We start from the raw sequence: 14,292 nt of genomic DNA on the forward strand, positions 1-14,292 counted from the left end.
CTTGGATAACTCACACTGCCAAAGAGAATACAAAATATATGCTTTTATCCAATCTGCATTTAATTTTCATGTTAGAATTATGCAAACTAATCGGACGAGCGTAACCAAACGATGAAAACTGGTTTAGTTGTGATATCTGGTTTTCTGCACACAAAAAACATTGCAAGAAACTAATTTAAATATTTTTACAACTTTGTTTTATACATTTGCAATATTGCAGTCCTCAAACTATGCACCTGTTTGATATAGCCCAATAATGCGAATGTATAGTAGACAACTTACGAATACGCGCAATAATCGGTCTTCTCTGCTTCTTGGTGAGTTAACTGATTTATTGAAATGGGCGAGCGGATCTAAATATAGAATCGGAATTTTCATGGTACTTTCCAAGTTCTAAAAATACTCTAAACATGTATTCATACCTCTGTATTGCTCTAGTTTTCCCGTTTTTATACATAATTTGTCCTTTGTATTGCATTCAAATACGTTACAATAAACAACTTGTATAAGATTTCTTTATTTCGATGCGGAAGGATTGAAGGAGTAAATTATCATAACACCTAGATGATGCGAATGTATATATAATTAAGAGGGAAAAGGTGCAATAATGACAATATTTCGAAAAGTAAGATTCAACGAATAGTGGAGTTGAACAATTTTACATGCATCACTACAAAAACGTCGAGTTGGGGAAACAATAGAAAAGGAGCATAGCTATACTTTTGTAAAAAAAATTGCTTACGTTAATATGCAGTATCAAATACGTCATGCATTGTTTTGTCTTTAGTATTTTAATATCCTAAGAATCTCTAAATGGCTACAATTTCCAGATTGAGGCGTAATGTATACGCACTTAAAGAAACCGTTTATAACTATTACACTTGGTTAAGGGGGTAAACTGGAGCTGACACGCCGTACAAATGCTACTAATGGAATTTAGGCGACAAGACCAATGCACTTTATAACCTTGAACCCACATTAGTCGCGTGGTGTTTTGTAGACAAAGGGATGCTAAAACAAGAATTAAGAGGTACTTTTTACATTCGGTTAATGTTAACTGATTTTAAATTGTTTCATTTCTGGTGAAATGGTTCATCTCATATTTTAAAACTGTCTGAACATTGAAAATAAATTGTGGATACTTGGACTCCGAAATTCGTAGACGAATCACACGCTGTTGTACTAGAAATCAACAAACTGTTCATAAATACAAGACTAATGTTTTAAAGGAGTTGTAGAAACAGGTGTCGTAGATGCAGTGGTGTTGTAAATACCGTGGTGTTGTGTTCTGGAGTACCTTGTCTAATCTTAATTTCTCTGCAACATGTGTTGAATTTAAAACCATTAAGAACATCCTTTATAACTCAAAATGTAATTCCATATTTTTGTAATCAAAGTTGTATTGTTTGGTATCCAGTCTGCAGACAATATATATACATACCTTCCGAGGTTCAGGTATTTTATTGTACATGATGTAAATTATATATATTTTCTTGCATCTCGAACCTGTTTGAGCTGTAACTGGGTTGGCAGGCTCGTTAAGGAAAACACTATTATTAGTAATAGTTGTATTATCATTATTTGTAGTAGACGTATTAGCAATGGAAGTAATATTAGTAGTTGCAGTGGAAGTATTATTATTAGTAGTAGTAGTAGTGGAAGTATTATTATTATTATTATTATTATTATTAGTAGTAGTAGTAGTAGTAGTGGGAGTATTATTATTATTATTATTATTAGTATTAGTATTAGTAGAAATAGTGGAAGTATAATTATTAGTAGTAGTGGCAGTGGTAGTGGAAGTTATTATTAATATTAGTGGCAGTGGTAGTGGAAGTTATTATTAATATTAGTAGCAGTGGTAGATGAAGTAATATTAGTAATATTAGTAGCAGTGGTAGTGGAAGTAATATTATTAATATTAGTAGCAGTGGTAGTGAAAGTAATATTATTAATATAAGTGGCAGTGGTAGTGGAAGTTATATTATTAATATAAGTGGTAGTGGAAGTTGTGTTATTAATATAAGTGGCAGTGGAAGTTATATTAGTAATATAAGTGACAAGTGGTAGTGGAAGTTATATTAGTAATATTAGTGGCAGTGGTAGTGGAAGTTATATTATTAATATAATTGGCAGTGGTAGTGGAAGTTATATTAGTAATATTAGTGGCAGTGGTAGTGGAAGTTATATTAGTAATATTAGTGGCAGTGGTAGTGGAAGTTATTAGTAATATTAGTGGCAGTGGTAGTGGAAGTTATATTAGTAATATAATTGGCAGTGGTAGTGGAAGTAATATTAGTAATATTAGTGGTAGTGGAAGTTATATTAGTAATATAAGTGGCAGTGGTAGTGGAAGTAATATTAGTAATATTAGTGGCAGTGGTAGTGGAAGTTATATTAGTAATATTAGTGGCAGTGGTAGTGGAAGTTATATTAGTAATATTAGTGGCAGTGGTAGTGGAAGTTATATTAGTAATATTAGTGGCAGTGGTAGTGGAAGTTATATTAGTAATATAATTGGCAGTGGTAGTGGAAGTTATATTAGTAATATTAGTGGCAGTGGTAGTGGAAGTTATTAGTAATATTAGTGGCAGTGGTAGTGGAAGTTATATTAGTAATATTAGTGGCAGTGGTAGTGGAAGTTATATTAGTAATATTAGTGGCAGTGGTAGTGGAAGTTATATTAGTAATATTAGTGGCAGTGGTAGTGGAAGTTATATTAGTAATATAATTGGCAGTGGTAGTGGAAGTAATATTAGTGGCAGTGGTAGTGGAAGTTATTAGTAATATTAGTGGCAGTGGTAGTGGAAGTTATATTAGTAATATTAGTGGCAGTGGTAGTGGAAGTAATATTAGTAATATTAGTGGCAGTGGTAGAGGAAGTAATATTAGTAATATTAGTGGCAGTGGTAGTGGAAGTTATATTAGTAATATAAGTGGCAGTGGTAGTGGAAGTTATATTAGTAATATAATTGGCAGTGGTAGTGGAAGTTATATTAGTAATATTAGTGGCAGTGGTAGTGGAAGTTATATTAGTAATATAATTGGCAGTGGTAGTGGAAGTTATATTAGTGGCAGTGGTAGTGGAAGTTATATTAGTAATATTAGTGGCAGTGGTAGTGGAAGTTATATTAGTAATATTAGTGGCAGTGGTAGTGGAAGTTATATTAGTAATATTAGTGGCAGTTGTAGTGGAAGTTATATTAGTAATATAATTGGCAGTGGTAGTGGAAGTTATATTAGTAATATTAGTGGCAGTGGTAGTGGAAGTTATTAGTAATATTAGTGGCAGTGGTAGTGGAAGTTATATTAGTAATATAATTGGCAGTGGTAGTGGAAGTTATATTAGTAATATTAGTGGCAGTGGTAGTGGAAGTTATATTAGTAATATTAGTGGCAGTGGTAGTGGAAGTTATATTAGTAATATAATTGGCAGTGGTAGTGGAAGTAATATTAGTAATATTAGTGGCAGTGGTAGTGGAAGTTATTAGTAATATTAGTGGCAGTGGTAGTGGAAGTTATATTAGTAATATTAGTGGCAGTGGTAGTGGAAGTAATATTAGTAATATTAGTGGCAGTGGTAGTGGAAGTTATATTAGTAATATTAGTGGCAGTGGTAGTGGAAGTTATATTAGTAATATAATTGGCAGTGGTAGTGGAAGTTATATTAGTAATATTAGTGGCAGTGGTAGTGGAAGTTATATTAGTAATATTAGTGGCAGTGGTAGTGGAAGTTATATTAGTAATATTAGTGGCAGTGGTAGTGGAAGTTATATTAGGAATATAATTGGCAGTGGTAGTGGAAGTTATATTAGTAATATAATTGGCAGTGGTAGTGGAAGTAATATTAGTAATATTAGTGGCAGTGGTAGAGGAAGTAATATTAGTAATATTAGTGGCAGTGGTAGTGGAAGTTATATTAGTAATATAAGTGGCAGTGGTAGTGGAAGTTATATTAGTAATATAATTGGCAGTGGTAGTGGAAGTTATATTAGTAATATTAGTGGCAGTTGTAGTGGAAGGTATATTAGTAATATAATTGGCAGTGGTAGTGGAAGTTATATTAGTAATATTAGTGGCAGTGGTAGTGGAAGTTATATTAGTAATATTAGTGGCAGTGGTAGTGGAAGTTATATTAGTAATATTAGTGGCAGTGGAAGTTATATTAGTAATATAATTGGCAGTGGTAGTGGAAGTTATATTAGTAATATAAGTGGCAGTGGTAGTGGAAGTTATATTAGTAATATTAGTGGCAGTGGTAGTGGAAGTTATATTAGTAATATTAGTGGCAGTGGTAGTGGAAGTTATATTAGTAATATTAGTGGCAGTGGTAGTGGAAGTTATATTAGTAATATAAGTGGCAGTGGAAGTTATATTAGTAATATTAGTGGCAGTGGTAGTGGAAGTTATATTAGTAATATAATTGGCACTGGTAGTGGAAGTTATATTAGTAATATTAGTGGCAGTGGTAGTGGAAGTAATATTAGTAATATTAGTGGCAGTGGTAGAGGAAGTAATATTAGTAATATTAGTGGCAGTGGTAGTGGAAGTTATATTAGTAATATAAGTGGCAGTGGTAGTGGAAGTTATATTAGTAATATAATTGGCAGTGGTAGTGGAAGTTATATTAGTAATATTAGTGGCAGTTGTAGTGGAAGGTATATTAGTAATATAATTGGCAGTGGTAGTGGAAGTTATATTAGTAATATTAGTGGCAGTGGTAGTGGAAGTTATATTAGTAATATTAGTGGCAGTGGTAGTGGAAGTTATATTAGTAATATTAGTGGCAGTGGTAGTGGAAGTTATATTAGTAATATTAGTGGCAGTGGAAGTTATATTAGTAATATAATTGGCAGTGGTAGTGGAAGTTATATTAGTAATATAAGTGGCAGTGGTAGTGGAAGTTATATTAGTAATATTAGTGGCAGTGGTAGTGGAAGTTATATTAGTAATATTAGTGGCAGTGGTAGTGGAAGTTATATTAGTAATATTAGTGGCAGTGGTAGTGGAAGTTATATTAGTAATATAAGTGGCAGTGGAAGTTATATTAGTAATATTAGTGGCAGTGGTAGTGGAAGTTATATTAGTAATATAATTGGCAGTGGTAGTGGAAGTTATATTAGTAATATTAGTGGCAGTGGTAGTGGAAGTTATTAGTAATATAAGTGGTAGTGGAAGTTATATTAGTAATATTAGTGGCAGTGGTAGTGGAAGTTATATTAGTAATATAAGTGGTAGTGGAAGTTATATTAGTAATATTAGTGGCAGTGGTAGTGGAAGTTATATTAGTAATATAATTGGCAGTGGTAGTGGAAGTTATATTAGTAATATAATTGGCAGTGGTAGTGGAAGTTATATTAGTAATATTAGTGGCAGTGGTAGTGGAAGTTATATTAGTAATATTAGTGGCAGTGGTAGTGGAAGTTATTAGTAATATTAGTGGCAGTGGTAGAAGTAATATTATTATTAGTAGCAGTGGTAGTGGAAGTAATATTAGTAATGGTAGTGGAAGTAATATTAGTAATATTAGTAGCAGTGGTAGTGGAAGTAATATTATTAACGTAAGTAGTAGTGGTAGTGGAAGTAATATTATTTATATTAGTAGTAGTAGTAGTAGAAGTAATATTATTTGTACCGCTCCGGTGGCCCAGTGATTAGAGCGTCCGTCTCGGAAGCGGGAGGTTGTGGATTCGATCCCCGGCTGAGTCATACCAAAGAGTAAAAAATTGGTACTAACTGTTGCCTCACTTGGCACTCAGCATTAAGAGGTTAGTGTTAGGATTTGTCGGCCTGGTGTCAGGATAATGTGACTGGACATCACCATAAACTGCCACACTAGACATCGTAGTGATATGACTGAATTTTTTTTTTAAAGCTACGTTAAATATCCCAATCACACACACACACACCCACACACACATGCACACACACATTATTATTAGTAGTAGCGGGGGTAATATTAGTAGCAGTAGTATCATTAGTAGTAGTGAAAGTAATATTATTATTAGCAGTAGTTGTTGTTGTTGTAGGGTTTAACGCTATTTTTCAACACACGATAGGCTATACATCGCGGCCAGTATTAATGGTGGAAGTAGAACCCGGGAAATCCCCGGAAAGAACCACTGACCCTCAAGAAGCTACTGGCAAGCTTTCTCACATGTCCACATTGGTCGTATCCGAGACTCGAACCCATGCAGACAAGAGGTGAGATGGCAGTGATCCGTAACGGAGAGCGCTTTAGACCACTCGGCCACTCGGGGCCCTTTAGTAGTAGTATTAGTAATATTATAATTAGCAGTAGTAGTAGTGGAAATAATAATATTATTATTATTAGTAGTAGTAGTAGTAGTAGTTGCAGTAACAGTAGTGAGACTGATATTATCATTATTATTAACTGTAGTAGTGAATTGTTGTTGTTGTGGGGTTTAACGCCATTTTGCAGCACATGATAGGCTATACATGGCGGCCAGTATTAATGGTGGAGGAAGAACCAGAGAAAACCCCGGAAAGAACCACCGACCCACGAGAAGCTACTGGCAAGCTTTCTCACATACCCACATTGGCTGAATCTTAGACTCGAACCGCCGCAGACAGAGGTGAGATGGCAGTGATCCGTAACGAAAAGCGCTTTAGACCACTCGGCCACTCGGGGCCCTGTAGTAGTGAAAGTAATATTATTATTAGTAGTAGTGGAAGTAATATTATTATTATTATTATTAATAGTAGTAGTAGTGGAAGTAATATTGGTATTAGTAGTAGTGGAAGTAATATTGGTATTAGTAGCAGTAGTGGAAGTAATATTGGTAGTAGTAGTAGTAGTGGAAGTAATATTGGTATTAGTAGTAGTGGAAGTAATATTATTATTATTATTATTAGTAGTAGTAGTAGTGGAAGTAATATTGGTAGTAGTAGTAGTAGTGGAAGTAATATTGGTAGTAGTAGTAGTAGTGGAAGTAATATTGGTATTAGTAGTAGTGGAAGTAATATTGGTATTAGTAGTAGTGGAAGTAATATTATTATTATTAGTAGTAGTAGTAGTGGAAGTAATATTGGTATTAGTAGTAGTGGAAGTAATATTGGTATTAGTAGTAGTAGTAGTAATATTGGTATTAGTAGTAGTAGTGGAAGTAATATTGGTATTAGTAGTAGTGGAAGTAATATTGGTATTAGTAGTAGTAGTGGAAGTAATATTGGTAGTAGTAGTAGCAGTGGAAGTAATATTGGTATTAGTAGTAGTAGTAGTGGAAGTAATATTGGTATTAGTAGTAGTGGAAGTAATATTATTATTATTAGTAGTAGTAGTAGTAGTAGTGGAAGTAATATTGGTAGTAGTAGTAGTAGTGGAAGTAATATTGGTATTAGTAGTAGTTGAAGTAATATTAGTAGTAGTAGTAGTGGAAGTAATAGTAGTAGTAGTAATATTAGTAGTCGTGGAAGTAGTAGAATTCACTGTCGTGTGCAAAATTACAACTATAAAGCTAATAGCAACAAGATTTGCTTATTTAGAATCAAATGGATACATCGTCTTTGTGGAAGACGGCTGGTTTAAAAGTTAAAGATTGCACATTCATATAACATTTTAAAAGAGGGACAAGTTTGTCAACGGCAGAATTATGGAAATCTGTATAGAGGTGAGGAAATATGTATATTTAAGGCAGACATCTATGATTACATTTGCAATTATTGGAAGCATATAAATGTAACACAATGTAATAAAAAGTTATGCGAAAGGTAACATTAGCAAACCCCGACTAGGAAAGGTGATATTTTCTGGGATCTGGCAATCCTCCATAATGAGGGCGTACACGTAAAGAGGGAGACAGGTAAAGAGGAATGTTAAGATGGAGGCAAATGAAAAGGACGGTGAAGAGGGAGACGGGTAATTTAATTGTCCTTACCTTTAGATATGTCCTTGATCCAAAGTTATTATATACAAAATGTTAGAACTGAACGCCTACAGGGTTGAAAATCTTTTGGTCTGGCAATATGTGTGCCAAATGCTGTTATCCCTACAGAAAAGGAAAAGATCAAACAAAAGGAGGTATAATGGAATCGAAGTTTGCAAAGTTGAATGCAAAATAACATGAGGGATTTAAATTGTTTATGGAATTACAATTACACAGAAAAAAAAAATACTTTAGACTATTTAAATACCGATATAGCAGAATATACAATATTTTAAATATTGCCTTCTAAAGATAAGTCAAATTGAGGACAAGCAACAAATAGTAAAGGGAGTATAAAAGGAAAAAGAACTCAAGATGCTGTAGGAAAGGAGATTAATTAAATGATGAAGACAGCAACATATATTTGCTGGATAAAATGTATACGACAGATTTAACATTATCTTGAATACTGCGCGCAATTTACAAGTTAGAGAAGTTCTCGCGTGCAGATAGTGCTTCTACAAACTTTTAGTGTGTACAGTGATCCCTTCATGACAATGTCGTAGTTTCCATGCATACATTACCCTGTAGACAATGTTGTATAATTGATTTGCTTACAGTAACCCCTTTCAGACCAATTTTTTTGTAGTAATCCCTTCTAGATAACATCGTACAGTTTCAATGGATACAATAATCCCTTCCAGACAAGATCATACTTTCAATGTATACAGTAATTCCTTCCGGACAACGTCGTGCACTTTGAGTGCATTCAGTATTCCCTTCCAGACGATATGGTACATCTTCAATGCATACAGTAATCCCTAACCAGACGATATCGCACACTTTCAATGCATACAGTAATCTCTTCCAGATAATGTCATGCACTTTCGTTTTGTAAAGTGATCCATTCAAGACAATGAGACTGCTCCGGTGGTCTAGTGGTTAGAGCGTCCGCCTCAGAGGCGGGAGGTCGCGAGTTCGAACTCTGACGGAGTCGTACCAAAGACCTATAAAAAGCATTGGTACTTACAGCTGCCTCGCTAGGCGTTCAGCATCGAGAGGTTAGTGTTAGGACTGATTGTCCCTGGTGTCAGGATAACGCTACTGGGTAGGAGATGATGCTATGTCTTCGGCATGATGGCCCGGTGCTCGACATCACTATAAACTGCAAGACTGCAGACATCGTACCGATATGACGGACACAATTGTAATGCTACGTTAAAAGTACAAAATCACACGCAGACACATACACCTACATCCACTTCCAAACAATGTCCTGCACTTTCGGTGTATACAGTGATCCCTTCCAATGTCATACACTTGCATTGTGTACAGTAATCCTTTGCAGACAATGTCATGCACTTTCAGTATATACAGTGATCCCTTCCAGACAAGGACGTACGGTTTCCATGCGTACAGTAATCCCTTCTAGACGCTGTCGTACACTTTCAATGCATGCAGTAATCCATTCCAGACGCTGTCAAATATTTTAAAAAGTTGCAGGTAAAAAAGAACAGGTTTAACACGTCGCAATAATAAAAACACAAGAGCAACCTATGACATAAATCGCAATATCGGTATTGCAGCTGTGAAGCAAAGGAAGTCATCTCATTGCACGTAATTGCAACATCGAAGCAATATAACATCTAACAATGTTATTGGAGAACTTAAACTCTTTATTTGCAAATGTTGCACGTAATCCGTTACCAGAGCAAACAAGAAATAATTGTATATCGTAAGTTTGAAATCAAGGTTAAATTTAAAGGTGGTGCTGCAAATCTACTGTTATCACGTTCTTTTCTCTTCTCTGCTGCACATCCACAGGTATACATGTTGGTCTTTATATTTGTTTGTTTTCTTCCAGTAAGACTTGCATCTTGGCCATTGTATCGTATCTATATCGTTTAAACTCGCTAAAGGTTTCCTCTTAAATACGAATTGTAGGAACCTCAATATTCTTCCATTTCTAAAATGTTGCAGCGTGTAGCCAGGTTAATTTAAAAACCATTTTCCCCACTTAGGATGGGAATCGAAATTTTTATATTTCTGTGCACCTTTCGAGCAACTTAAAACTCGCAACGTTTTTAGTGGGTTTCATAGCACTTAGCCCTTCTAGAGTGAGCTAAGGGGATACCTTTACAACTTAAAAAAAAAAATAAAGACCACAACACCTCGCCTCCAAGTAACACTAGTACATATATAACCCAATGATTTGTATTAGATCAGTTGTACATACATGAATAAGACGTGTATGGTTGTTTTGTTACAGACGAGGAGGGCAAACTGGACTGTTGCAAAGAAAGAACCAGGTAACTACGTGTGCCCCATCTAACCATCCATCGACATGCCCTCTAATTCTCATATGTACTCTTCCATTTTACCATCTGCTCATTACGTCATACATACATTCTTTCTTTATTACTTTTGTTTTGACTGAAAATTTACTATTGTAGTTTTTGGTTGTACATTTATCGGTCCAAACATCATTATACATAGTGGGCCACTTAAAACCTTACTTCTATTACTTTATTAAGGGAGAAAATAGAGATTTGTCACAGTGATCTCATTTTGGAATACTTATAATAAAAACCATATTGAACAAAAGGCTGTTTTAATAGTCAAGACAAGAAGACAAATTACGAAAAAAGAATAATAGGAATTTGTCCCATTTTTTTTTTAACAGAAAAGAATGTTTCCCAGTTTTAATCCCAAAAGGAGACCCACACTTCCCAGATGGCACGTGCTTCAATTTTATTCGGTCAGCGGGTTCCACCGCTAACTGTCGACCAGGTGAGTTTTGATTGGGCTAATTAATTAGATTTTAAATCTCTGAGTAATTATTAATCCCATTTTAGTTCACGTAGTTTAGTAATTATATTTATAATCTCATTTAATTATTTTAGTTTAGTTATTTCGATCTAGCTGTCAGTTATTTGTTGTACTTTGTATCTTGAGTTAATTATTTTAGATCTCGCTGTAATACTTATTAATGTTTATTTTTTAGATCTCATTGGGTGAAATATTAATTAATATTTGTGAGGTCTAATGAACGCATTTTGTAGCGACAGAGGATTGGTGTACTTGTGAACCTTGATTCGTTTACCCTTGATTTGAGAAATAAAAAAAATGTGCAAACTGAAAGGACGTTAAATTTTGAAATTGTGGCACAATATTATATTCGCCTTTCTGCCGAGCTATATAGTCCTTACCTCGTACATGTGCTCTTCATTCTTATTCATATTCTTGCTATCAAATGTAGCTTCCATATCAAGTCTGATGATAAATAACATTTTGACATCTCACACAGGTATCAAACAACAGCAAAACCAAGTGACATCTTACATTGACCTTTCCCAGGTGTACGGGCCTACCTTACAGCAGGAAGAAAGCTTACGTGATGAAAGCAAGTTGAATATGTATAGGTTTTTTCAAATCAACCGCTACCAAGTAGAGAAATCGTGCTAGTACTGATCCTGACATCTGCGTCTTCACAAACTTATATATATATATATATATATATATATATATATATATATATATATATATATATATATGAGAGAGAGAGATATATAGAGATATAGACATAGATAGACATAGATAGATATAGACATAGAGATATATATAGATATAGAGATAGATAGGTATATAGATATAGAGATATAGATATAGATAGGTATATAGATGTATATAGATAGAAAGAGAGAGATATATAGAGAGATATAGATAGATAGAGAGAGAAAGAGGCATAAATATATATAGAGACAGACATAGATATAGAGAGAGATAGAGATAGATGTATAGAGATATATAGATAGATATACATAAATAAACTATGTACATACAGGGATACAAAACTGATGGCAATCTTGTTAAGTTCGGTTGTTCTGCACACGGTATAAATACCGTTATACCAGGTATCATAAAGCTTGGTGAAGGAAAGCAACTTGACTATTACACGCATTTCACGTCTCACTAAATTTGGTATAAAACATCACGTTATAATTTTTTTCTTTTCAAGATGTGTTCATGCTAGACTCCTCAGAATATGATTGTTTGTATCCCTATTAATACCACACCCTATCAAAACAAGGTCACAGTGAACTTGTTTCTCATCATGTTAAGTATTTGCCGAGAACCTATTTTATTATTCATAAGCTAAATGCAATCATGTAGACGTATAATGTTAAAAGTAGGCCACCGTGACCTTGTTCACTTACACGTTGGTTGAATTTTGTTTTTAAAGTTTATTAATTTATGCCAAAATTATCGTACTGAATGATTTTGTACATTATTTTTGTGTCGCACTCTTGCAGGAAAAGACAAGAAAATGCGACCTGCATATCCCATTTTACTGGCTTGGACTTCACGTGTCCGTGTATTTTTTGGCAACTTAAGACATTTTATGTACCTAAAATCTACAAAAGCATCACAAACTTTGAATCATCACGAATCGTATTTGACGCTACATTGACTATAATTCAATCTCATGTACCGTTCATTCCAGACAAGACAAATTGTATTAGTACATTAAGGACAAAAGAGAACTGCGAACTATTTGTCTTTAAATACGTTACCCAATCATAATACCTAGGAATGCTACTACCTCGCAAATCCAGCCCTTCCAGATAAAACATTTTAGTTTATAAAAAAAAAAAAAACATCTAAATTTATCTACCCGCCTAGATGGTAGTCGGTCAGTGATCTCCCCTTAACATAGCTATTGGCGTTAAAACCTATGAATATCAGTTACTACCTCCGCTAGTGCTGACAAGCACGCTGACAAGAGACCTCGCAAAAGCCAGAATCAATGATACAAGTTGGAGTTCTCTCTTCACAAGAAGGTATACTATCTATATTTCAGCATGTCTCTTTCTTTCTCGAAAAAGTTGTGCCGGTACAATTTTATCCATACTTTGTCTTTACATACTTAATTTTGATTGGGCTCTTGCACCAGTGGGTAGCATATGCGACTTTAAAACTACGTTCGTGTTGTAGTTTTATGTTGACGTGCAAGTTCCTAAGGAAATGTATGTGTAATTCCACAATGACTGGCTACATACAGGTGAGTTTTCTTTGCTAAAACATGCAGTGTCCGGACGCCACGCTTGATAAAGCATTTGCCTGTATGGGTCATTCTTGAACCTCTTACAGGCAGTTTGATAAATTGTTTTGCAAATTCGTCTATTGTCCAGCTAACGCTATAAGGCATAGCATTACACCGACTTTCTAAAGATAAGTCAAATTGAGGACAAGCAACCACACGTTTATTCGGTCTGCTCTATTTGTCTTACATATTAGACCACGGGCAAAGAGCATAAACGCATGCCTAAGGGCGAAGACGTTATAAGCATTCATGCTCATGTGTCCCCAGTGAGGAATATTGTGACACAAATCATCTAAGGACTCTCCAGTTACAAAACGCCGGAACTCTGCAGCATCAGAGACAGCACCAGCACCTATGTCACCACCACAGGACTCCTCGTTGCTGACTATTCATTTAGGGGTTTTCCTATTCAGGGTTCCACTCTATAGTTATTGATGATAAACAAGTGAACGAGCAAAACAAAGCATCTTCTCCCTCTAGCGGTTACGTGGATCGAATATTCCGTGACGTGCCCCAACATGTTGACTCTGACGACATCTCCGCTAAAAACATTGCATATTTCCGTTGCGAACGGTCTAGGCCTACTACAAGGGATCTTCATGAACAAAAAGACATCAACACGCGTTCCCGGAAATCAGTCTGTTGTCCAGTCCGTCCAAACCGCTGTATATTTCGGCAAATATGGAGACCAGTCTAACCCACATATGGCCTAGCTGTACTCGCCATTGACGATGCCATGCTTGGTACTTCAGCCTCCGACAGATGTCACTTCTCATTTCTCTCCACCCTTGGTCAAGACAAGGGACTCTTTAATCGGTGACCGTTTGGAAATCACCGTTTCTACTTGTGGGTGCATCATGCGTTTTGTCAGTGGCAGACCTCGACATTCTTCGCCAGTTCCGTCTCGGATAACTCTAGATACGTCAACCTCACCTCGTGCATGCAGAGACGACGATGCTTGCTTTAGGGCTCTTTCACTTCTCGACCTCGCTATGTTGCGGGAAAACTCGGCCATCGATGCTTCCTTTGAAGACGTTTTCCGCCTTTTATCTCCGGAGATCTGCTCTCCTTCTCTTTCGTTATCATCCATTAGAATCAGTTTCATCAGTTGATCTTATCACGACGGAAGAAGAATCAAACTTAAACTACTTGTTCAGTCTGGCAGAATGGACATTTTGAACGTTTTACATCAATTACAAGACCCCAGCATCAACAGACTCTCACAAAGATGCTTTTCATGAACATTTCGTGGGTGGCTCTACTCTTGTCATACCCATGTTTTTCATGTGAAAACCCAACTTT

The 14,292-nt window shown here is 35.3% G+C and overlaps 1 protein-coding gene across 1 annotated transcript in view; it reads left to right on the forward strand.

Moving 5' to 3' along the window:
• LOC149789619 (salivary peroxidase/catechol oxidase-like) overlaps positions 1-14,292 on the forward strand; it is a 65,986-nt gene that overhangs the window by 26,217 nt on the left and 25,477 nt on the right. The window contains exons 6-8 of the mRNA XM_089971647.1: positions 10,156-10,195; positions 10,570-10,676; positions 11,194-11,289. Of these exons, the coding sequence (XP_089827773.1) occupies positions 10,156-10,195; positions 10,570-10,676; positions 11,194-11,289 (243 nt within the window). The remainder of the gene's footprint in view (positions 1-10,155; positions 10,196-10,569; positions 10,677-11,193; positions 11,290-14,292) is intronic.

The sequence above is a fragment of the Sinohyriopsis cumingii genome, chromosome 10 (genome assembly GCF_028554795.1).
Source record: "Sinohyriopsis cumingii isolate HCF-2022 chromosome 10, ASM2855479v2, whole genome shotgun sequence".
Classification (NCBI taxonomy): domain Eukaryota; kingdom Metazoa; phylum Mollusca; class Bivalvia; order Unionida; family Unionidae; genus Sinohyriopsis; species Sinohyriopsis cumingii.